The 26,314-nt window shown below is 43.0% G+C and overlaps 1 protein-coding gene and 1 long non-coding RNA gene across 4 annotated transcripts; one reads left to right on the top strand and one right to left on the bottom strand.

Moving 5' to 3' along the window:
• The first annotated feature begins 651 nt into the window (after positions 1–651).
• On the top strand, positions 652–26,299 carry kdr (kinase insert domain receptor (a type III receptor tyrosine kinase)). 3 transcript variants are annotated; one of them, XM_049022974.1, is made up of 31 exons: positions 652–952; positions 2,375–2,471; positions 3,180–3,388; positions 5,318–5,439; positions 5,690–5,858; positions 6,803–6,939; positions 7,068–7,239; positions 7,526–7,643; positions 7,783–7,952; positions 9,311–9,467; positions 10,774–10,879; positions 11,713–11,821; positions 12,303–12,650; positions 13,652–13,798; positions 14,352–14,483; positions 15,173–15,279; positions 15,472–15,607; positions 15,882–15,986; positions 16,167–16,280; positions 16,386–16,474; positions 16,751–16,886; positions 17,676–17,773; positions 22,215–22,337; positions 22,428–22,539; positions 22,679–22,778; positions 22,915–23,020; positions 23,237–23,379; positions 23,597–23,696; positions 24,737–24,822; positions 25,098–25,130; positions 25,290–25,426. In XM_049022974.1, the coding sequence occupies exons 1-30, from the start codon at positions 892–894 to the stop codon at positions 25,108–25,110; spliced, it is 3,822 nt and encodes a 1,273-aa protein (XP_048878931.1). In that variant the 5' UTR covers positions 652–891; the 3' UTR covers positions 25,111–25,130; positions 25,290–25,426. The 3 variants fall into 3 exon arrangements, with proteins under 3 accessions (XP_048878931.1, XP_048878922.1, XP_048878912.1); XM_049022965.1 differs by lacking the exon at positions 25,098–25,130 and having other exon boundaries at positions 23,612–23,696; positions 25,290–26,299; XM_049022955.1 differs by lacking the exon at positions 25,098–25,130 and having other exon boundaries at positions 25,290–26,299.
• LOC125747682 (uncharacterized) lies at positions 8,720–9,044 on the bottom strand. Its single transcript, XR_007399364.1, has 3 exons — positions 9,004–9,044; positions 8,844–8,883; positions 8,720–8,803 (listed from the first exon to the last, which is right to left on the bottom strand). It is a non-coding gene; the product is annotated as an uncharacterized LOC125747682 (long non-coding RNA).
• Positions 26,300–26,314: the final 15 nt, after the last annotated feature.

The raw sequence follows: 26,314 nt of genomic DNA, 5'->3' as shown, positions 1-26,314 counted from the left end.
TGCTTTGTGTATATCGTCCATGAACTTTTTGTTCTAAAATTACAACAAATGTACTCGTGGTTGGTATGACCACTGTTAATGCTCTCGGCACCCAAATTGCCACGTTGGACAAAAGCATCAACCAGCTAATTTGAGTTGAATGCTAGAGTATGCAGAATAGTGTTATAAAGGACCAAAATTATAAACAAATGATATATTCCAATCTTTGCACTCTCATCATCCTATTTCTAACCAGAAGGTGGAGTAATATGGAATGTAACGATTAAGCACCTAACTTGTGGAGGTTACTAAATCATATCTTCACGAAAATATCCGTTGCAAAACGAATGAGTTCATATTAATTATTTCTATTACATAGTTAGTTTAATATGTCCAGTTCGCTGATTAACATGAAGGCACCTTTCCATGTGCGACATTAGAAGAGGCAATAATTAGTTTAAATTATTTTTAACTGTTTTTTTTTTACTGCTATGCATTATATATATATATATATATATATATATATATATATACACTTCTTTTATATATATATAATACAAATTATGTTCTATGCATAGGGCTGACACATTTAATGGTACTTGGTCACGCGTAAGGCATTCCCGAACTTCCCAGGAGCGTGACTCCTCCCTCCCCTAGTCTCCCTAGCGCGAGCCTCAACCGTCAGCCACGAGCGCAACTGTGCAGAAGCGCGAGACCAACAGGTTCCTGTCGAAGCTGTTTAAGTATTACAGATTTTTCTTCTGGAAAATAAACTTGGTAACTTTACTGGCGTTTAACCAAGTGGAATATAAATATACGTTTGCGAATTACTGGGAATTACGATGATATTTCGGCGGAAACTATAGAATTGTAGGTTCCAGAGGAGGCAAATCTTCAATTCTTGGTCAGAAGATGAGAACGGAGCTCCTTGTAATTTATTTTGTGGGAATCCTCCACGTCAGCCGGACGATTGGTAGGAGTTGATGACTTTTCTTTGTTTATTAAAAATTGATTTGTATATTAAATTTAGTTTCTACGTAATTAAAGGAATTATTCACAACTGGATATCATAATTATATGCGGCTGTATTATACATGGCTTCATTTGTAGCCCTCAGATACTGTAACATTCTGTCCGTAACGTTTATTGTTACTGGTCGAGGCTATAAAATAAAAAAGGCAAGTATCTATTTGTATTCCTGTATTGTCCACACCTTGTAGAAATCACGATAGGAAAGTGGATGTAGCCATTCACTGAATAATACAATGCGCTTTGTTGACTTAAATTCGGCTGAAAGATTCAGGAAAAACATTACTTGAAGGCATTAGAGTTACACTGAAGTAATGCACATTGAAAGGCAATTTTCCAAAACTCGCTCACTCCATTTTTGTTGTTTTTGAGATGCTTCAATATTGGGAACTAAAACTCACTCAGTCCTCACACAGATATTATGTAGTACTCCATGTAGTATGTAATGTTGTAACATACCCCTCTGCATAAATCCATGTGCTATTTGGTAATCCTCTGATATTCTGCCAGTGGTTAGCTATTCTTGTAGATCTGTTTGGACCAAACAGGACTTGGTCTGCATCTCATAAGGGTGGTGCAGCAGAAATATTTTACAGTTTTTTACCCTTTGTTTTGTTTTTTTGTGTATCACTGATCACAAAATCTGTCTGTGAGCACTGTCACAGATGTTAAGTTTCCTTTGCAGGAGGTATTGTTACTGAATCCATGTAGGACACCTTTTGAGGGATAATTCCCAAAATCTTAAATAGAACTAGACTCCTCCTTTATTTCGCCATATAGTGACCGCTGCTTCATGAAACAGGATGTCCCCCCATGAACAGGGTGGTCCCTGCCCTTCTGTGGATCCCCTCAAACAGGAAGTCCTCGTCCAGCACCAAGCCTGGTCCAACCTTAGGCCATCTGCCTGCACTTCCTGTTTTGACAGAGGAGTGCCATTTGCTCCTCAAGCGGAAATAGCACTGGACTCGCAGTGCCGAGTAGATACACAGGATCTATCCTGCTTTCTTTTAGTTCTTAATGGTTCTAGTCAGAGGATCATTGCCATTCAGACTGTATGGCAAATACTTTCTAAGAAAGGATAAAATAATTCTAGCTCTCACAGTTTATAGGCTCCCTCAACTGTTCCGTTATATCTCCAGTACTCTTAAAAATCATTTTAAATGTTCTGATATCTGAGTTAGTTAGTATCCATCTTTAGTCCCCTGGCATCAGGGAAGTCCTCTGGGTTTATGCCATCAAAATTTTATGCTCTTCAGTCATGAGTCAAGCTGCTCATAGATGGCCAGCATCTGGGGATGTTCAGTGTTCTGCTGAAATGATTTTGGTCCAAAGTGTTCACCAGAAGTATCTTATTATTTTCTGCCAGCTCTACAGTTGCAGTTTACACCTGACCCTCCAGTACTCAACACCACAGAAGAAGTGTACAGAATTAACTCCACTGACTCCTTGGAGCTCACATGCAGGTAAAGGTCCTGCATAAGCCTGCTTCCAGAACAGCCTAATTCTAGTCTGACTCATTCTAGAGCAGCCACATTGCAGCTTGTTGATTTTTGTTTCACTATGTCATTTGAGAAAAACAGTGATTTTGAATTTTAGCGACATCAGTAACCAGGAAAAGCAGAAATATCACTCATGTCAAATAGTGGTTAAGCCGAATTTGTCCTCCAGAGAATGAGAATCTCATGGGTTCTCATCACTTAGTGTAGAGCATATCAAAAATGATCCTATAGTTTGAACTAGTGTGCAGATAGTGTTACAATTTCAGTGATGTGCAGAAAGACACTGCAACTTCACCGTGGTTTCTATAGAAATCCAAATCTGATCTAGGACTGCAATCTGCCTCATTTAGATGTGGGTGGTGTTATTGCCCGTCATCAGTCACATAAGGTTTAGCACAATGAAGACAGTGTACCATAAGTTCATCTATCTAAACAGCAAAGAGACACACTGTTCACCATTCAGGAAGGTTACAAGAGCTCCAAAGACAGAGCTGGTCTTGTAAGAGATGGACAGGTAGGTGAAAGTCACCTCAACTACCAAGCATGTGCCAACAGATAACTTATCAAGGAATCAGTGGTCACTTCAAGGGACCTGCGCTTATCCTAATGCAAAATCACTGACAGAGCTGGATTTGCTTAATTTTGGGTCTTCAATTTGTTTTTGCTCTGCAGTGGCCAGCAGCATGTTGAATGGTCCACCCCTCAGGACCCATCAGACGGGAGACTGGTCCTGACTGACTGCAGTGGGTCCGGGCTCTTCTGCTCCTCCCTTATAATCCACAAAGCTGTGGCCAATGATACAAACCTGTACAGCTGCTTCTACCGTGACCTTCCCGTGGAGGATGGCAAGACCTCCACATCTGTTTATGTCTTTGTGCAAGGTAGCTACTTTGACACCTGCACACATGGCTACTTTGCATGGCTGTGTGGAGAGGCTATGGTGTCCTTGTCCTGTCCTAGTGGTGGTTTACAATTTTTCTTTAGACAACAAGTCATAATGTCTGATGTGTCCATCCATCTATTCCTGTTCCATAACTGCTTACACCTTAAAGTGTCATGGGGTACCATGGGGTGTAACCTTATGCAGAAAGCTCAAGATACAGCCAAATTAGGTTATTACAATGTGTTCTGAAGTCTACCAGATTGTAGGCCTTACAATGCATACCCTTGCAGTAAACTGTGTTCTGCATTTGTGTATTTGAGTATAATGGTATACATTCGTGGCAGAGGGATTTCTAGTTGAGTGTTGTGCAGCAAGGTATTCTGCAGTTATGTACAGAGAGTTTTTTTCTGTGGTATATTACAGGGTATTCTGCTTTACAGTATTTGGCTACAGGGCATTTTTATTATCTAGCTTATTACAGGGTATTCTGCTTTACAGTATTTGGCTACAGGGCGTTTTTATTCTGTGATCTACTACAAGGTGTTTTCAATGAACTGTTCATTTTGGGAAATTTTCAGCTGTGAATAGCAGAGTGAAAAATACATTTATGATGTTTCACGTTAATAATACTTTGCAATGGAGTGTTTATCATTTAGCTCTGCCTGGTTTAGTGAATCTGGATGTAATCAGTTTCCAAAATTATAATATTTGTGTGTTGTTGATTTAGCGGATAACTAGCTACACTTACAATGTCGTTCTCTTGCTCTCTATTTATGGTTATGTTAGTTTGTGAAACACCTGTAGTCTTTTTTTCGCTTTTTAGTATCAACAGGGGGGCAGCATGGTGGTGCAGTGGTTAGCACTGTTGCCTCACACCTCTGGGACCCGGGTTCGAGTCTCCGCCTGGGTCACTTGTGTACGGAGTTTGCATGTTCTCCCCATGTCCCCATGTCGTCGTGGGGTTTCCTCCAGGTGCTCCGGTTTCCCCCCACGGTCCAAAAACATGCTGAGGCTAATTGGAGTTGCTAAGTTGCCCATAGGTGTGCATGGGTGAGTGTATGGTGTGTGAGTGTGCCCTGCGATGGGCTGGCCCCCCATCCTGGGTTGTTCCCTGCCTCGTGCCCATTGCTTCCGGGATAGGCTCCGGACCCCCCGCGACCCAATAGGATAAGCGGTTTGGAAAATGGATGGATGGATGGATAGTATCAACAGTTTAGCACAAACCAATGAACCAAAAATAGGAATGTTTTCATTTAATGTACAATCATAACTGAACATTACTTTTTTTTCCAGAGGATACCTACCACTCCTCATGGGATTTCAGTATAAACTGGAAAATAGATGTCTTCAGACAAATGAAGCTAGTCGCATTTTTGCCAATTGCTGGGATTTTTTGTTTGCAGTCAGCATTACGAAAAAATTATAACTCCCAATACACACACCTCCTCCAAAAAATCAACCAATCAATCAATCAGTCAATAGTGTACAATATAGTGCAGGTGTAAATATGTAATTTAGTGCAAGTGGAAGAGTTGGCTTGAGTCTTTGACTTGGATGAGGGCAGAGACGTAGAGACTGGAAGCACTGACCAATTGAATGGCAGCTGGCACAAAAGAGTGCCTGAAGCACTCAGTTGTTCATCTTTAAGGTGCTCTACAACATTATCCAAATAACTATATTCTCTGCAAGGTTTAGGCTACAAGAAAGATAAAATCAGATTCTAATACACTTCCTACCATTGTAAAGGGAGTTTAACCCTTTTGTTAGCCCCTCCTGAAGTGGGGGGGGGGGGGGTGGGAGACGCATCAGCTGACATTTACATGTTTGACCCTGTCTGCAAATGTACTGAGAGGAAGCTGTGAACTTTCTTTCTTGCTGCACTCTTGGAGAAAGCATGGAGCATATTTGTTGTCTCTTCTTGTCATAGACTATAAACTTCCATTAATACCCACCACCCCCAACATCGATGTTGTGTTCATCCGCACTGGTGAGAGTGTGGTCATTCCCTGCTTGGGCTCCATCGAGAACCTCAATGTCACACTAGACATGGTAAGAGCACTAAACAGTGTAAGAGTACCGCACTGCGCACGTCACACAGAGCCACACACTGTATATACTGCCGCACCTTCTGTTTAGAATCATTGCTTATATAATTCTCTCTGGGACCACATGCCTTGTGTAGAGTTACGAGTAACGGATTAGCAGTCTTATGAATTTAGTTAAATAGATGCTAGGATGTGATTCTAAGCTTCAGTGTGGTGATAAAAAATAAAAACTGATCTTCTGTTGCGCTCTTCAGAAGTTCCCTCTGAAACAGCTGCTTCCAGATGGCAAGGAGATTTTCTGGAACAGTCGGAAGGGCTTCACTGTGCCCAGCCACCTCATCAGCGGGGCTGGCCTGGTCTCCTGCAAGACACAGATCCACAATGAAACCTTCCAGTCTTCCTTCTATATACTAACTGTTGTTGGTAAGAGATGTGCCACAGCTCTACACAGCAGATCACGTGTGAACACACACACGCACACACAAACACTCTGTATGTGGAAACACTCACAGAGACACACAGGTGCATGGTGATAAACACATACATAAACATACTAATACACACATGAACATAGACAGATACAGCCCTACATTCAATGTTACCTACAGTGATAGTTTACTCTTGCAAGTAAAGATCTATACTGCAAAATACTAAGAGATGAATAAAGTCTGAGAAGAGACACACAGTTTTTGCATATGCAGTATCTACAGTCTGGACTAAGGCTATAACGATAAACAAACTCTCCCTGTACCTTTCAGTACATCACTTAATTAGTCATAATTGGCAACATTTTGGTTTCCCAAAAAAGTAATCCAGAACTGGAGAAAGAAGTTGGTAGGACCAGGTATCTATCGGCTCTGGTCTACCCAGTTTGGATATATCGCTGGAAACATATCCAGCATGCTCTTTTGAGATGATCATCCAAGTGTGGAACCAGAGCAAGGCAGAAATGGGCTTCCTGTGCCGTTTAAGGAGCTTTTGCCAGGAAATTCAGACTGGGCTAAAAAAACGACTACGGTTATATGTGTTTATCACTACAGATAAGGATTTAGATGTGATTTAATTCATCATGATTGTTATGATGTAATATTTTTGATTAATTTATTTTACATATTTATGTTTCAAATATGTAAATAGGTGTCTGTTAAGCTTTGTTCTTCATACACGTTGCCTTTGGTTTACAACTGCTTCTAATTGTGTTGAACATATTTAGCAATAGATTTCAAAACTGATTCTGTTCCCCTTGCTGTATCGAAACTGCACCAAACCGTGAACCCAAAACCACTGTAGCATGAATTTTGTGTACAGTTAGACTCCTAGTCAGGACAAATATACATGATTTCTGATGGCCTTTTTCTGTCTTGTAGGGTATAAGATTCATCAGCTCATGCTGACCCCGACTCAGCAGCGGCTGGTCGTGGGGGAGCGGCTGGTTCTGAACTGCACTGCCCACACTGAGTTAAATGTGGGAATTGACTTCCGCTGGACCTTCCCGGGCGGCCAGGTCAGTGCCTGCCACAACACCAGTCACTCCCGTCTTCACGCTTAACCAGAAAAAATAATTTTAAAAAACCCATCAGTTTTTTAAATCACTGAAGTACTCTCCTTTCTTCCGGCCTCCTGCCTGTGAAGGACCTTGCCCAACCAGAAATCCGCCCGCATAAGAAGAGGATGTCGAGCTACCTGGAGCTGTCCAACATGCTCGTCCTGGAGAATGTGACGCTCAACCACACGGGCGAGTACACTTGCTCGGCCTACAGCGGGCAGATGGTCAAAAACAGCACCGCGTCTGTGGTGGTCTACGGTCAGTGCCTTGATCTCTGTTGCTCTGTGACATGTGAGCTCTTGTCTGGTAGTTTGTTATCTTTGTATGTGTGGAAATAAGAAAATGGATGTATGGCAAAATGCAAGTTATAAGTTGGTTTCCACAGAAACATCTGTTAGACAACTTAAAAATTATTCACCATAAAGATGCTGCTGGTGGCGCAATCTGTGTGTCTGTTGGCCCAAGTTGCAGATCTTACCTCTTTGAGGGTAAGGAAGTTCAGTAACATGACACTGCATGGCTGTTATGTCCTTACCATGTTTAGAGAAGCCCTTCATTGTGCTCAGTGATGATGGACCATCCACCATTGAGGCCACAGTGGGGGAGAGGCTAGTGAAGATCCCCGTGAAATATGATGCCTACCCCCCTCCAAACATGATCTGGTGAGAAGCATGTGTTTTGTGCATGTGTGTTTGTTAGTGGTGTGTATTTATTTGTGTGTGTGAGCCAGTTAATGTGTAGTAATGCTTATATGCTGTGCATATACTCACTGGTTTCATCCCACTTTCTGATTCCTGTCAGGCTTAAGAACGGCCAACCTGCCTTAAAGGATGAGATAAAGTATAGGATGCGCCAGGAGAAGCACACCCTCATCATTTCTGATGTAGCTGAGAGAGATGCTGGCAACTACACAGTCATTCTGAGGAACCTCGCTGCTAAGGAGGAACGTACGATCCAGCTGCTAGTTAATGGTATTTATAACCTCTGTCACTATCCAGCTGCTAGTTTTTGGTACTTATATCCTCTGTCACTATCCACCTGCTAGTTAATGGTATTTATAACCTCTGTCACTATCCAGCTGCTAGTTTTTGGTGCTTATATCCTCTGTCACTATCCACCTGCTAGTTAATGGTATTTATAACCTCTGTCACTATCCAGCTGCTAGTTAATGGTATTTATAACCTCTGTCACTATCCAGCTGCTTGTTTTTGGTACTTATATCCTCTGTCACTATCCAGCTGCTAGTTAATGGTATTTATATCCTCTGTCACTATCCACCTGCTAGTTAATGGTATTTATAACCTCTGTCACTATCCAGCTGTTAGTTAATGATATTTATAACCTCTGTCATTATCCACCTGCTAGTTTTTGGTGCTTATAACCTCTGTCATTATCCACCTGCCGGTTTTTGGCACTTATAACCTCTGTCACTATCCAGCTGTTAGTTAATGATATTTATAACCTCTGTCATTATCCACCTGCTAGTTTTTGGTACTTATAACCTCTGCCATTATCCACCTGCCGGTTTTTGGCACTTATAACCTCTGTCACTATCCAGCTGTTAGTTAATGATATTTATAACCTCTGTCATTATCCACCTGCTAGTTTTTGGTACTTATAACCTCTGTCATTATCCACCTGCTAGTTTTTGGTACTTATAACCTCTGCCATTATCCACCTGCTGGTTTTTGGTACTTATAACCTCTGCCATTATCCACCTGCCGGTTTTTGGCACTTATAACCTCTGTCACTATCCAGCTGTTAGTTAATGATATTTATAACCTCTGTCATTATCCACCTGCTAGTTTTTGGTACTTATAACCTCTGTCATTATCCACCTGCTAGTTTTTGGTACTTATAACCTCTGCCATTATCCACCTGCTGGTTTTTGGTACTTATAACCTCTGCCATTATCCACCTGCCGGTTTTAGGCACTTATAACCCCTGTCACTATCCAGCCATTAGTTAATGATATTTATAACCTCTGTCATTATCCACCTGCTAGTTTTTGGTACTTATAACCTCTGTGTCTATTCTGATCACTGATGACTGCTGCTATTGCTATGTTTTATAATTGTCCAATAATTTCTCATAAGTAGCATGGTGGCTCAATGGGTAGCTGTGTTCCTTCACATCTCCAGGGTTAGTGGTTAAAATTCTGTCTCTGCTCTGTCTTTGTGGAGTTTGCATATTTTATTTGGTACTGTGGTTTTCTACCAGGAATTTTAGTTCTTTGCACTTTACTGCTCTTTTACTTCCCTTCATGAGAGCATGGCATGTGTCCTTCTCTGTAACTTTGCATTACTGTCATACACCCCCCCCCCCTCAGTGCCACCTCAGATCTATGAGAAAGAGGTCGCTGAGGACAATGACATCCATATATATGGGAGCAGCCCCATCCTGCGCTGTACTGCTCGCGGACACCCCTCTCCTGTGCGCTTCTCCTGGCAGTGGATGCCCCAAGAGGATTGCCCGCACAACTTCCTGTGAGTCATCTGTCACATGACCATAAGGCTCCAGAGGCATAGACTGTATCCAAAGTGCGCTCACTCACTAACTCAATATTCCCTATATAGGGGAATCTATGTAGTTCACCATACATGGAATTACTGAAACACGACAATGGTTTCGGACATTATACTCCAAGATACTCTGTGCTGGTAACCTTGCGCATATTGTGCACTATTAAGGGAATATGGAGCGATTCTGAATACAGCCAGAATGCAGTATTAATACTGTGACATTTGTGTGTGCTAATAGAGGTCTACCATTTTAGATACTCCCTTGAAACACAGGCAAGTATCAAAAAACTTTAATCCACCTGTTGCAAGCCTATCATTTAATCTGTTAACCTGTTTTTAGGTTTAAAGTTATGTGGACTAAATATCTAAATATATTAAAATACCAAATGCTAGTTATATGCTGGCATAATAAAATGATAATAATGCTGAAAAAATGTAGCGTAATAATTTCTTGAAAATATAACTGAATAAAAAGTAGAGTACATGTTGAGAGGCTATAGCTAGACAGTGTTACTTTTGTCATTTCTACAGCTTTAATGCAGCAAATAAAACAATCATGTTGGTTTTACAGCAGAAATGCCAAACACTGGTTTTTATACATAGCCCTGGTTTAGTTGCAGCCTCACTCTAAATTAGATTTTATGGAGGGTTGTCTTGTGAAATCTTAATTATGCCTAATTTGAGTCAAGAGTTAGACAAAAACAAGATCGTAACCTGGAAGTGAATTTGTGTTTCTTCGTCCTTTCTCTCTGTGAGCTTCACTCTCACAGTGCTTATCTCCACGCATTCTCTCACACTTCTCCCTCTGATGCCCATACTTTTCCGCTGGCCTGCCGAAGCCCTTGTGTTAGGTTGGAGCAAGTAGTTCTGCATTGTCTATGAGAAATGGCACCTTTGGACTGCAGGCATTTTCCTGAGGACCAACACCCCCATTTGTTTGTGCTTGGACCCCCACCCCACCTCTGTGTATGTGTGTGCGTGTGTGATTGCGCGTGCATGTAAGCGTGCATACTCTCAGTCCCCACCCAGTTCAGCTGGAAGTACATTCTGTTATACTGACCAAAATATCCTGACCTGTACTATAATTAGGACTGAATTGTTCTGAATGCTGCTCTGCGTGTGTAATATGTAAGTATACGTATGCATGCACATATGTCTGCGTATGTGTATATTTTTCAAGGTATGTAACTGTATTTTAAGCTCTGTTTCAGGGTGCATGTTGCTGTATGTGTGCAGGGACTGATTTGAATCCTTTGATTGTGATTTCCAGGTTAGAAGGCTGGAGGTCATCGTGTAACAAATGGAGGGACATCACAAACAACACGGGCCAGAATCCCACTGAGAGCCCAAACACCATTACTGACCAGTTCAACAAGGCAGGTCCTACCAGCACTAACTGCTAACGAAGCCTTCGTTAGGGCCTCTGTGCTCAGCACATGTAGTGGCCAGGGCTATTGGAAAGTCAGAGCTGTGTAAAAGAACTTTTATTGCCTTACATTTACCTTCTATTAGACTGGGTTATATGTGGTCAGGATAGGAAGGTGGGCCATATGCTTATTCATGGAGATGATAATCATTTTAGTAACGCAGTAAAGGCAGTGAGAGATCAGTACTGTATATGTACAGAGATTAGGGCTATATGAGGTCACCATTTTGCAGGGGTCAGGACAGTTTGTGCCCAGTACATATACTTAATTTCTCCTTGGGGAGAAAAGTAAGTTTAGCTCTATACATCCATCCATTTATACCACGACTCCTCATTTAGCAACCGAGTTCTATTCGAATGACCAGGTTGGTAAGCAAAATGGTTGCTATCTGAAAATCATGGTAGCTTGGGTGTGACCTGGACTGTGCTTCTGACTTTACTTCAGCCTTCCATACTCAAATTCTGTTAATCCTTCATAAAGTGACCATTATTAACAGCATTTTTTTTCATTCTAATTCTCTCTTACTCCAACATGCATTGTTGTCAGGTGTATACATTTTGGTTCTAAATGTGCACATTGGTCTGACATATTATTCTTTATTACTGTTGTATTTGCAAACAGTCTCTAATCAAGGTAGTCACTAAACACGTGGTTGTACACATATTTGGATTTATGGGAATATTCAGTTGTATGCAAAATCAAGCAGCTGAATTGCTTAGAATATGAGCAACAAAAACCTGGCCTATTTAATTAAAATAATGGAGCCTCCCTTTATGTGGCAGACTATCAGCTCTTTGAGGATCCAGAGGGCAGAGGTACATGCTCTGTACCGCTGTGAGGCGTCAAACAAAGTTGGCCATGACGAACGGATCATCTTCTTCCACGTGACTCGTGAGTGATTCTTCCATAAATGGGTGTCCTGTTTCAGCTTAAATAAGGAAGCTAGGAACTCGCTTTACATCAGAATAATTGTGATTTGAATTGTGGCTCATTGCTCTTGAGTTTATAATGCCCGTGTAAAATACACCAACCATAATTCTGTTTTAGAAAATAAAAAGAAAATAAGAGCAATGTAACATGCATTTTACCAACAACAGCAATCATCTTAAATGTATACTGTTGTCTTAAGTAATGTTCATTTTCTGAGTTTTGTCTTATTTTTGTTGTCTGTTATCCGTGTTATTAATTATAAAGCATTTAAATATGACATACGTGTCTTACAGTTAGTGGTGGCATAGTGCATAGCACTACCACCATCCATCTCTAGGTTTTGCAGTTTGATTCCTGACATTTCACTGTGTAAGGCCTTTGCTTCATTAGCATATCAGATATGTCTTCATTTACACAGTTCTCTGTGTCTGTGTGGATGTAGGAGGCTTGGCACTAGACATGCTGCCCTCCTCGGAACCTATCGAACAGGACAACGTGGCTCTGAGGTGCAAGGCAGACAAGCTGATCTATGGAAACCTACGCTGGTTCTGGCTGGGCAGAAACGTGACCCTTACCAAGCCGCTCCTTCCGGCCCAGTCTTGCCGGACCCTGGCTTTGCCGCCCCAGCCCCTGTCCCAGGCAGTTCTGTCTGTTCTAGAAGGTACCAATGTCACCCTGGAACTGCGCTTCCCCAACGTGTCTCAACACCATCAAGGCCTTTATGTTTGCCAGGTAGTGAACATCAAGACTAAGGAGAAGACTTGCCTGGTGAGGCTGCTGACTCTTAAAGGTACAGTGCCTGGATCACGCTGGGGGTGGGCAGAATCACCAAAATGTCATAACACAATATTTTTGGTTAGAATCACAAACCCACGATATAGACCGAGATTTTTTTTTTTTTTGCTTGCTTGTTTGCAAACCAACCAAATTGAAATGTATGAAGTAATGTTAGGTTTAGGGTTAGGATTATTAAAGTATGTAAAATACTATACATATGAAAGAAATTGCCTCATATAGCAGTGGTTTTAATTTTTTTTTCCATACAATCAAAGTAGAACTTTTTTTGGAACCAATATTTCCTTATCAGCCATGCACACTCTGCCTGTTTGACAGCGTAGCCAACCCCACTATAGACCGTGTCTTGTTTACTGTGTGAGTCAAGTTTAATGTTTTTGGCAGTACGACAATATTTTAGCAGTTTGACAATATTTTTAATTAGCTAACTGGCTAGAAAAGAATTAAGTTTTTATTTCGAGATCTAAGTTGCGGTTCACTGGGACGGATAACCGACAAAGAAGTGAGATGTACCGACAGCGCTTATGCGTTATGCAGGCTGAAACGCCTTTGTTTCAAATCAGTCTGTTTTGTTGTAGTACTATTGCAGTGTCCCAACACACATCGGTTTGTTCTCTCATTGTAATAATAGTGTTAAATAGTGCTGTATTGCGATTCTTGCGATAACTCTGAAATGCTTATTATGGATACAAATGCAACTGATCACGATAAATTATCAGAGCAGTAAAGTCCATTGCCTTCCCTCTTTGTCCACTGTGTTGAGGTTGCTCTCTAATTTAGAGGCTAATTGAAGAACAACATTAGCAATGATAGTTACTTCGTGTTATTTCTGTGCTGAATAACTGCCTTACGATCCTCCATAAAGTCAGATAGTTGACTGAACAAAACGGGAAAGCAGTTGTTCTTTGGGGAGCAGCTCTTTCGCATGTGAAAAACGGACATGCTACGTCCATCAGTCCTGGAGCACATGGAAACCACCTGCTTTCTCACTGGCAGCCCTACAAGCTTCAAAAATAATAGTGGGCCCAAGTGAGCAGAGGGTGAATGCGAGCGACACGGCGTCACTGACATGCCAAGTCACTGGAACACCCATGCCAACGATAGTGTGGACCAAGAACAACCAGACACTGGTGCAGGGTTCAGGTGAGGAGCCTGTAGGATTCTTGCAGCATCAGTGTTACATAAATCAATTACCATATTGCTATTAATTATGAATAACAGAGGAACCTCATGGTAAAGTAGCAATACAAATCTTAGGTATCAGAGCAAGATTTGAACCATTTTCCTCTCATTAATAGAGTTTTTAAATGTACATTTGAAGTGAGATGGCTTTCTGACAGAATTTAAACAACCAAAAATGGCAGGGATGTCATGGTGATTAATACCTTTCTTTGGCTTGCTGCTCAAATTGTTTCAGGGTTCCCTAAGTAAGGTATTTAACTTACAGTAGGTTGGTCTAGTGAAGTATCAACCTATATTAATTGGTGAATTTTGAAATCACTTTGGATAGAAGTGTGACCCATCCAATTATATGCAAAGAGAAAAATTTACATTTAGATTTTTTTTCTTTCTTTCCCTCGATTTCAATACAGTTTATTAATGTGAAGTACATTACATGCAACGCCCGGTAGTTTGGCACTTTCAAGCAACCTCCTTTTGTCCCTGTTTCACATGAGCTTCACCTGCATTCCTTCAGGTGTGATCCTGACACAGGGCAACCAGACTCTGACCATCCAGCGTGTGAAAAAGGAGGACAGTGGCCTTTACACTTGCATGGCCTGTAACGCCCAGGGATGTGATGCCTCATATGCAAGCCTCATGGTGGAAGGTCAGTCCCAGCCCCCACAGGAACAGGAAGTGCCAGTAATAGTCTGAAAGAGGTCCATACTTCCTATGATCAGCTGTGTGAACCACATGATCCCCGTGATTCCTGACGACCTACTGATTTCTTTCTAATATCTCATACCGGCAAATCATTGTTAATTTATGTAGAAGTCGACTTAATTAAGCCATATTACTTTTTTTAAGTCCCCATCCGTGTCAGAATGTGTATCACGTCCTTTATCTGCAAGGTTAAAAATAGCCACTAAACAAAAGCGATGTTGTCACTGATGGGTGGTGTCTCCCTGGGAATGGGGGAAGCAAAACACTGACCGATGGTTCACAAAGAGCCCGAACAATGGGGCCCCTCCTTTTGCCGCGACCTTCCAAAAGTCTCCGTGCTGTCCCACGAGCTGAAAACAACAACAAGAACAACAACAGCAGGAGTGAATACGTGATGCGTACAACACCCGGGCATGGCAGCTACAGGGAAGGCTCGCTAATTAGGGAGTTTAGTGAGATTCTTTGGGGCAGGGGACTGGTCTCTTAAAACACACATTTTAATAGTTCTTTAACTCTAAAAGCTGTTGTTGTAAGTTTACCTGCATGTGCCAATTGTACGGGTATTGGGTGATTTACGTATTAGCTAACTGCAGTTAGCAGAGCTTTGTCCTCATTAACCTGTGTGTGTCACAGGTGTGGAGGAGAAGACCACAGTGGAGCTGATTGTCCCAATTGGATCCGTGGTCATCGCCATGTTCTTCTGGTTGCTCATCGTGTTTGTCGTCCGCAACAGGAAGAGGGTAGGCGGCCGCTGCTCTGAGGGGCCATTGTGTGTTCGGAACAACAGCTCCTTTCTTCCCCTGTCTTTCCCGCTAATGAGCACCGGCAGGGTCATAGCCAGCTGGGTGAAAGGATAAGATAGCTTGTCGAATTTGCCGCGGGTAACGACATTTATCGGCTGTGTGACGAGTGCCCTACGTGCCGCCCCACAGCCCAGGGATAGTGAGCTGAAGACAGGCTACCTGTCCATCATCCTGGACTCAGAGGACATGCCGGTGGAGGAGCAGTGCGAGCGTCTGACCTATGACCCCAGCAAGTGGGAGTTCCCCAGAGACCGGTTGAAGCTGGGTGAGAATGCCCACCTGAATGGACTTAAAATAAAAGTGAAAAACTGCAGTCAGAAGTGATGTTTCCTCATAGCCATCACCTGTTGCTGTGGCCTTCAGTACTGACTGAAGGCAGATGGAAAATTTGTTAGATTTTCTTTGTCCAGATAGTAACTTAGAATTTTAAACTTAGATTTTTAATGTATCAGTTCAGAAAAGGCATCTTGTTCAATGGTACAACATAGCAGCTCCCCTTCAGGGACCAGCGCATTCACTGCTGCCTGACTGATTTCCAGGAGAGCCTCTGGGGCGAGGGGCTTTCGGCCAGGTAGTGGAGGCTGCTGCTTTTGGGATCGAGAAGGCCGCCACCTGTACCACGGTGGCTGTGAAGATGCTTAAAGGTATGTCCTTCTTTACCCGGCTCTCCGGTACCCATTTCCTAGACACTGATCCTTATTCCTTACAAGGATGTTGGATACAAAATGAGAGGACATAGTGGTTATACAGGAGCATGGCAGTTATGCATGACCGGTCTTTTCATCCTGATGAACATGACGGTTGACATAGCTCCTGTACTATAGAGGGTGCCACCTCCAGTGAATACCGGGCTCTGATGTCAGAGCTGAAGATCCTGATCCACATCGGCCATCACCTCAATGTGGTCAACCTGTTAGGAGCCTGCACAAAACCAGGCGGTAGGTGTTCCTCCACCCATCTCCCCTGTACATGTGTCCAGTCAGCAACTGCAAGAATTAAGCATCGCAAACTTCTGTATGTCACCTGTGCACGTCTGTCCACAGGCCCCCTAATGGTCATTGTGGAGTACTGCAAATACGGCAACCTCTCCAGCTACTTAAAGAGCAAACGCTCTGTGTTCATCCCCTTCAAGGTAAATGAGAGTGTCCCTGCACTTGGAAATGGGCACCTGACATTCGGCCCGGAGCGCTTTCATCACAGTGGCTGAGAACAATTTCTACCTTTTCAGATACTGCACACTGTTTATATGCAGACCCGGCACATTCTCTCAAATTAGACCATTGCTTTTATAATAGTAAATTATACTTTAATATGTACGTGCTTTGTTACAACAATACTCAGAACTTGTAGTAATATGGAAACTCATGTGTGATACGTGTTATCACATCCTGTTTTTCTTGTTCGGCAGAGAAAGCCCCCGAGGGCCCCTGTGGATGAGGACTTGACCAGGGGTGACCTGGGTTTTGGTATGGACCCCCACAGGGGGAGGGCTGTCTATAGCGCCTACCAGAATGATGGGATAGTCTGGCACCAAGCGGAAGAGGGTAAGAGCTCCTCAGGCTACTGAGCCAAGTGTCAGCAAACAGTAGCGGACAACCACAACTGTGTAGTGCACATATACCTGCATATATATCAACAGGCTTCTATGCACCTCTGAACCGTCATTGTAATGCGACACGAAAATCTCTTTTTGCTGCCACCTCCTTTTTCTTTAACCAGTAAGATCCAGTTGTGGTCACCTTAAATTCCACATGAGCTGAACACACAAAAAGGGGATATAGAGACAATAGGCCATTATTTTAACCAATCATTAAATTCATAAAACCATTGGACCCCCAGACAAGATGGATGCCATGGATTCTTTAGAATGTACAGAGCACTGAAACCAAGCGCAGCCCCGACTATTCTAATCAATCTTCACACAAGGTTGCACTAGGTCAAAGGAAGCCTTTAAAAAGAATGTGTACCAATGAAATACATTCAGATCACTAGGTGGACTCACAAAATCCCACTATAAAGATGCAACCACAACAGACTACCAAAGACTGCTCTGTGACTCAAAACCACCCCATGAGTCTTATGATTGAATCTTAATAATCCCCATGAATTGAAATGCAGTTACTTTTAAATACACACACACAAAATTATAGCACAAAAACTTTCCGCACTTCCCTCTGTCCAGCAGCCACCCCCCTGTGTGTGTCTCTAAGTGTATATTTTTATGTTTATTTAAGTGTATATAGCATGAGTGCCTCTATGGGTGATTATGGGTGTCTACATATGTATGTTGGGCATGGATGTTCTCAAGGAAATGCCTTAACTGTGTCCCCCAGGTAGGGGAAATGTAATCAGGTCCCACTTAACCACGGAGGACCTCATCAGCTACAGTTTTCAGGTAGCCAAGGGCATGGAGTTCCTGTCATCTCGCAAGGTAAGCATTGACTGTCACATGACGGTGACTTAGCAAAAAAAACATTATCCTGACTTCTGTTATTCTTACATTTCTGAAGTTGTTCATTTGTCCTGTGTCAAGTGGAGGCAGAACAGGGAGCAAAAGTTTTATTTAGCGGCACTTGGAAAAAAAGACTTGAAAACTCATCATACAGTCCAAATAAACTAGGAAATAAGCTAGGGACCTTAGGAATAAACAATACATGTGCTCTCTGGAGAGCTCAAGGAAGTAACATGAAGCTACTGATAAAAACAGAGGCGTCTTCAGTGACCCTCCCATATCTCCGTCATGAAAGAAAACAATTATTTCTAAGGCTGTACTAATAAGACCTCTCTCAGATACATGAATGTAACAGATAGGAAGGCATGAGATTGGAATAAGATTTCTAGGGCTATAGTGGGAGGTTCTTAACATTAACACTAGATTTACCGAGTTTTTATTCTCTGCTGAGAGTCCCAAGGTGTTTGTCACCCCTGCTGTGATTTTCGCAGGTCTTCAGCCCCATCCTCCTCCTGCTTTTGTTGTGCAAACACACCCATTACCTGTGAGGCCTGGCGCATTTGCATTTTTTACTCAGAGTAGCTCAAATCCAAGGCAGGCTAAACCTCTGTGTGTGACATGGAAACCTTCACAAAAGTCTGCCATATCTATACCAAATATCCCACACGCTGACTGACTTGCAAATATGAAAGACGCACATTCACAAAATATATGGAAACACAAGTCTGTGTTATTTATAAAACAAATTGAGTGAAAATAGAATGAAAAGTTGCTAATAGAATGAAATGAATAAAATGAAAACATGCTAACACTTCAGTCTCCAATGCATGTTTGTATATAAATGTCATAAGCTGAGTGAAGTCATGGTCCATGGTTTTTGACATGCTCATACACATACAGAATAAAATGTGATTTCATTTTCATTGGCCATCACTCAATTATAACACCAAAAGTGAATTTTGTTTTTGTGTGATCTCTCCAGCTTTGCATGTTTGGCTGTTCATGTAAAAATTGATGTATCCGTGCCTCAGTTCCAGGTTCATCTCTTCGTCATCTTTCTGCCTTTTGTCTTAGTGGTTACTGTCCCACACAGTCTGTCTATCTTTCAAAGTCTGTGTTTGCAGCGTTTGAAAACCCAGTGACCATCATCCCTGTATTTGGCAATGGAGTTCCTTGGCTAGAAGAATCGGAAACAATCTTCTTTTTCCTTTCCACCCTGTAGATGCTTTGTACAGAACGTAGGCATTCACCGCCACCAAGTCCAGCATGTTGTAAAACACAGCTACTGGCCACTTGCTTGTTGCTGCTCGTACTGAATACATGCGCGCCATTCTAAACACTGACGTGGAGAATTCCTCTCCTTGTGCAGTGTCCTTTGCCAATGGAGGAAGTTCACGGCAAACGTTATTCACCATGCCCAGTAAAGTGAAGCAGTCTGTGTGACAGTGACAGTGAGGTGAAGAAATTGTCCATTGTGACATTTCTCCCGTCATCCAGAAATGACTCCATCAGACTCATGACCACGTTCTCTGCCAGCCTTCACCAAGAACTGTGCTGAAAGTTTCACTCCAGGAGAACACATGAACATAGATGTACAGCTATTCTCGACCAAGGTTCATTGTCCATGCAGTATATTTACATTTACATTTACAGGATTTGGCAGACGCCCTTAGCCAGAGCGACTTACATAAGTGCTTTGAGACTCTGCAATGAATTTCCGATGCTAGCTCAATAAGGACCCCAGCTACGAATACTATCTCTGAGAACGCCATTGAGTAGTGCAGAATTTTTATTTTATTTTATTTTTTTAAAACACACACCAGAAAAAGAGTCGAGTAAGAATATAGAAGTTCTACGTCAGGTATTTCTGAAAAAGAAAAGTTTTGAGTCGTCGCTTGAAGACATTCAAGGATTCAGCTGTTCGGACATCTAGGGGGAGTTCATTCCACCAATTAGGTGCCAGGACAGAGAAGAGCCGAGATGCGTGTCTTCCTTGTGCCTTGAGGGGAGGTGGGACCAGTCGAGCAGTGCTGGAGGATCGGAGAGATCGTGGTGCAGAGCGGGGTGTGATGAGGTCCTTTAGGTAGGATGGTGCCAGAGAATTTTTGGCTTTGTATGCGAGCATCAGTGTTTTGAATCTGATGCGTGCAGCTACAGGAAGCCAGTGGAGGGAGCGCAGCAAAGGAGTGGTGTGGGAGAACTTGGGAAGGTTGAAAACAAGACGAGCAGCTGCATTCTGAATCAGTTGGAGGGGACGGATGGCGCTCAGTGGTAAACCCGCTAGAAGCGAGTTGCAGTAGTCAAGGCGTGAGATGACGAGGGACTGGACGAGTATCTGGGTAGCCTGGGTGGAAAGAAATGGACGTATCCTCCTGATGTTAAAGAGGAGAAACCGACAAGAGCGAGAAAGACTGGCGATATGTGAGGAAAATGACAACCGATCATCTATGGTAACTCCAAGGTTTATAGCAGAAACCGAAGGACAGATCAGGGAGTTGTCAAAGGAGATCGCAAGGTCCTGGAGGGGGGATGAGTCAGCCGGGATGTAAAGCAACTCAGTTTTACTAGTGTTGAGTTTTAGCTGGTGAGTGGTCATCCAAGATGAGATGTCTGCCAAGCATGTAGAGATCTTAGTGGAGACATGAGTGTCTGAGGGAGGGAAGGAGAGGATGAGTTGAGTGTCATCGGCATAGCAGTGGTAGGAGAAGCCATGTGAGGATATAACTTCGCCAAGAGATTTAGTGTAGAGGGAGAATAGGAGAGGGCCAAGAACCGAGCCCTGAGGGACACCGGTGGAAAGACAACGTGGAGTAGATGTGGATCCATTCCATGTCACTTGGTATATCGCATCCAAGCCGGACAAATTTGGGATCAAGTTCTGGATGGCCACGGATTTGGAGACCAAATACGTCTGCAACGTATCCCCTAACTTGGGAAAGGACCCCAGTCACCAGAAAAGGGAGAGGCTGGCAGAGAACATGGTCATGAGTCTGATGGAGCCATTTCTGGATGACGGGAGAAATGTCACAACGGACAATTTCTTCACCTCACTGGCACTGTCATACAGACTGCTTCAGCGCAAAACAACACTACTGAGCACAGGGAATAAAGTTTGGTATGAACTTCCTCCGATTTCAAAGGACACTGCACAGCAAGAGGAATTCTCCGCGTCAGTGCTTAGAAGTGGCAGTGTCTCCTTGACAATTTATGCACCTAAAAAAACAAGATTGTGTGTGTTCTGAGTTCCTTGGACCAAGATGTGGCGATCTGTGAAGGCAGAAAGAGGAAACCCAACACGATAACAAACTATAACCACATGAAGGTATGTGAATGTGTGTATAATTTTACATCAGTGCTACAATGTTTTCTGATATGTACTATACAGGCCTATATAGAAAGAAGGCAGAAAAAAAGCAAATACACTCATGACTCTCTCTCTCTCTGCTGTTATAGTGTGGTGTAAATGTGTTGGACCAAATGGCGCGCATGTATTCCGTAAGAGCAGCAACATGCAGGTGGCCAGTAGCTGTATTTTACAACATGCTGGACCTGGTGGTGGCAAATTCCTACGTTCTGTACAAGGCATGTACAGGGTGGGAAGGCAAAAGAAGATTATTTTTGAGTCATCTAGCCAAGGAACTCCATTGCCAATTTATGCCACAAAAGGCTATGGGGACAGAGGAAGGCTGCTGCTGTGCCAGGACTTGTATGGACAACTCAGTGTCAGGTACAGGAGAACTGCAACAGAAACCGCAGCAGGTTTACCAGTGCAAAGTGTTACAAATTCACTTGCGCCAAATGCAGGGATGATGGTCACTGGGTCTGCAAACACTGCAAAGTTTGAAACACTCAATTTTTTTTATAAATAAAACAGACTTGTGCTTCCATATATTTTGTGAATGTGTGTCTTTCATATTTGCAGGTCAGTCTGCGTGTGGGATATTTGGTATAGATATGGCAGACTTTTGTGAAGGTTTCCATGTCACACACAGAGGTTTAGCCTGCCTTGGATTTTAGCTGCTCTGAGTAAAAAAATGCAAATGTGCCAGGCCTCACAGGTAATGGGTGTGTTTGCACAACAAAAGCAGGAGGACAATGGCCCAAGAAACTCTCAGCAGGGATGCTAGTAGGTGTTAGGCCCAGGGAATTTACGCAAATTTGCGTAGATTTGGCAGTTCTAGTGTTAACTGAGGTCAGACGACGTTCTCCCAGCCCTTATTTGATAAATGTCCATAAGAGCAGTATGGCCTGAGCAGCTGCTCCTCATGTGGCTACAGGCAGGGCTTTGTGGCCGGCTGTGTCCCTATAGCTGAGCTCTGTGTATAGCTATCGCTGTCCCTATAGCCCATGAGGCTGATTCAGCTGAGCTGGGCTCAGCAGCATGCTGCGTGACTGAGGGTTTGGGAATGTGTGCTGACAGTGTATCCACCGAGACCTGGCTGCAAGGAACATCCTGCTCTCAGAAAACAACGTGGTGAAGATCTGCGACTTCGGCCTGGCGCGGGACGTCTACAAAGACCCCGACTACGTCAGGAAGGGAGACGTGAGTCTCACACTGTCCATTTCTCATCCCTTACATTTGTTCCTGCTGAATCCATTTTATTTCTGAGTGACACTTTCTTTGCTGTTAAAGGCACGACTCCCTCTGAAGTGGATGGCCCCAGAAACTATTTTCGACCGAGTCTACACCACACAGAGTGACGTCTGGTCTTTTGGAGTCCTGCTCTGGGAGATCTTCTCCCTGGGTGAGCTCTCACTTCCAAAACCTACAGTATAACCCTTCCAGCAGCATTTTCTTTTTGTGTCCCTCAGTCTGACCCGTGTGACAAACGTATTGCCACCTCTCTGACCTGTCCGAACCTGTGTCCTTCTGTCCACGTATAGGAGCGTCGCCGTACCCTGGCGTGCCCATCGATGAGGCTTTCTGCCAACGGCTGAAGGATGGAACGCGAATGAGAGCCCCCGAATACGCCAGCCCTGAGATGTGAGTGTGCAGCACGGCTTTCCTGTGTTGCTTCATTAACAATATCACCATAAATATCACCCAAGATGGACGGCCCTTGTGAGTACCAGCCAAATAGATATTCATGTATTTCATTTGCATTTGCATGTTTTCCTAGATATCAGATCATGCTGGGCTGCTGGCTGGATCAAGCCAAGGAGCGGCCGACATTTAGTGACCTGGTGCAGCACCTGGGCGACCTGCTGCAGGCTAGTGTCAAGCAGGTAATGTGCCAAGCTCTGGCCTCCAGTGACCTGCGTCGTGTGGCTGTACGTACTGTAGATGTCTGGTATTTTACATAGTTTCCTGTGAGCGTATTTTTCAGGAACTGTCATATCAGAGCCTATTGTCTGCGTGACACTTGATGCCTGAGTAATCGCTGAGTACCACCTGAGTAATGTTGGAGTAATGATGGACGTGGGCATGATGCCTTGTTGCAGGATGGGAAGGACTACATCCCCGTGACCCCCGGCCGACTGGAGGGGACATGTGGAGCACTGCAGCCTGTTCCCCCTCAACCCCGCGAGCTACAGCCGGGTGCCAGTGAACCCCTGAATCACTATGACAACGCGCCCTACTTCAGGTATGCCACCCCCTGCTGGTGACAGTGCTCACTTCCCTTGGTAACAAGTATGACAGTAAAATACTGTGGTCTGAGCTTTGGTGCTATTTGGCTGCAATAATTAAAATACAGCATATAACTCTATTATAATATAAAATACAATTACACCTGAGACACACTGTGCTGCTGTGAATGACTGTGGTGATTGGTCCACTGATACTGGAACCTCCTCATTCAGGGAGATGCCTTTCAGGTTCTCCCAGAAGAGTGACAGGTGCAGCCAGCCAATCAGCAGGAGGACCTTTGAGGCGGCGCCACTGGAGCAGAGTGTGATTACGGTGAGAACGCAGCCTTGCCTTCCGTCTGGCCACTGGCCTCCCACCCACTTTAGCAGACAGGGATGATGGCTCACCTTCTTTCTACAGCGACCCACTCACAGTAAAGAACCGTATAAAATACACCATACAAATATAGACTTGTTGTATCTATGTGTCAGGCTGCGGGTAAGACGAGTGAGCGCACGGGCAGGCAAGCGGGCAGGAAGCAGGCAAGGAGGCGAAATACGGGGTAAAACTGGGATTTAATAAGGGAAGGAAGATTATGGGACATCACTGACAACTAACATCAATGATGGACAAAAACTAAGGCAAGACATGGTCTGAAATCAACAAGACTGGGCGAAAATAATCGGACACAGCTGGGCAAGATCAGGGAAGCACACGAGGATAATCAGGGGGCGTGGCACACACGAGGATAATCAGGGGGCGTGGCACACACACGAGGATAATCAGGGGGCGTGGCACACACGAGGATAATCAGGGGGTGTGGCACACATGAGGATCTGACGAGCCGGGCATGACACTATGTTTGAAATGACTTTATATTCATTTATATTAATTATTTCTATTTAGTATTATTTGGGTAAATAACATTCTTATTTTTGTGTCAGTCATTTTTTTAATCCTTTGATAAATACATAGCATATGTAACATTATTGTATGATACCTATTTAGTGCAAATATATTTTCAATGCATTCAAATAAAATACAGTTTTGTAATTTTTGTATCTCAGAATCCAAAAACCTCAGGTGGTCCAACTTTCTCTAAATGAGTAGAGTAAGACATATATTAAAATTGGTATTTAAGTAATTAACAAAATATATATTAATTACACATAATTTTATTTGGAAACCTTTAAACTCATAAAATGTTGCGAACTCATAAAATGGTGCAAGTCATTAAGATAACTGAAATTTTTTTTTGGTTGTTCCATCTTACATTTTTCATTTTGTGAAAACCTTAATTGTCATTCAGCCATGCATTCACAGAGACATCACAGTAAGCATTATGATAAATTTATGTGGGCGTTTGCTTCCAGAATGCTCAGTTAGACATTGGAACAGGCCCGTCTCCTGAGGATGCCAAGAGTCTGGACCACCCTGCTTCCCAAACACCAACCTTCAGGTAATCATCCCAGCCCCACCATTACCCCTCTGCAGTGACAATGTCCATCATTACCAGGAGATGAACCTAAATACACACAATCTGAAGTTATATCATAGTAATACCTGACTATAACATGCATTCTACCAGGAAGACAGTCTTTACAGTAGTATTTAAAATACAAGATATGTCCTACAAAATACGCTCCCACTGGAGCAGCCTTGTAAAAATATTCTAATAAAATTTCATTTTGAAATGTCCTTTAGGAGAAATAACATTTAAGTCCTTTTCCATAGATATTACCTGTAAAATACAAGAGGAATTAACTTGTAAGTACTCCACCAGTGATAGGGTGCTCACCAGGGACACCTTGAAAACGTGATAGCACGTACATTAGCAGACGTGATAATACCTTTATTCTGATTGGTTAATACTCTTATCCTTATAATTATATGCTCATTGATTCATTCATTCATTTTTTTCCACAGTCCTCTCATACGCTGTAAAAGCAAGGAGTCTTTGGGCTCAGAGTCTTCCAATCCTACCAGCGGTTACCAGTCAGGCTACCACTCAGATGATGCGGATGTGCCTATATATGCCAACGAGGAGATTATCTTAAAGACCCAAGGCCAGGCCAAGGCTCCTTTGAGGGCCTGTGTGAAGTTCACCACAGAAGTGCGATACAGTGCTCCACCGGTGTAGCAACTGACCAGGACCTTCTGCTTACAGACAAGCCACCATGTCCTACATCATTTAGACTATAGACATGACCCCTCACTTTTAATCAAGAGCTGGACTGCGGTCTGTTACAGTACAGAGAATGCTTTCATGAGTTCATTCAAGTGGTCAACACGTCTTGACAATCGACCCATCAAACTTAATTTTGACACAGACCAAGTCTGAGACGCTAAAACAACAGATGAGTCAGTAAAGAGTTAAATCATGCATCTCGTTGAATCATCATATTTCTCAGCAACAAATAAGCTTCTTCCAGCACAATCGCTGTCTCCTTTTGAGATGTGGATATATGAATCATTTTATTTTTGTTTTTAAAAATGGATAATATATTTTACAAGGGGAAACAAAGGTCTAGCACTGCACGTTTTCACGAGACCTGAGGCACGCAGCCAGGTTTGCAGAGAAGCAGAGCACTGGCATCCCGCTCACGGACACACACACTTCCTCTCACAGGAAACGTCTGCTGGGACACAGCGAGACAATGAGTCTGCTCGTGTTTTCTTTTCAATTGTTTGTCAAGACAAGGTCAGCCCATACTGATAGAAATGGGTCCTGTGAAGTGTTTTGCTTTAGATAGATTTTTTTTCCACCGATTTTTTGCGCTACTTCTGGCAGCCTAGCGAACCAAGTCACTTGTACAGTTTATTACGAAGACTCGTCAAACTTTTATGTCAAAAGAAACCTGTCTTGTTTTACTTTTATTAACATAACTGTAATAAATATAAATAGTTTTATAAAATAAACACCCTTGCCATTCAAACCAGACCCAAGAACG

Source organism: Brienomyrus brachyistius, chromosome 1 (assembly GCF_023856365.1).
Source record: "Brienomyrus brachyistius isolate T26 chromosome 1, BBRACH_0.4, whole genome shotgun sequence".
NCBI classification, from domain to species: Eukaryota; Metazoa; Chordata; class Actinopteri; order Osteoglossiformes; family Mormyridae; genus Brienomyrus; species Brienomyrus brachyistius.
Note: the sequence above shows the minus strand (reverse complement) of the source record. Positions and strands in the feature narration are given on the sequence as shown.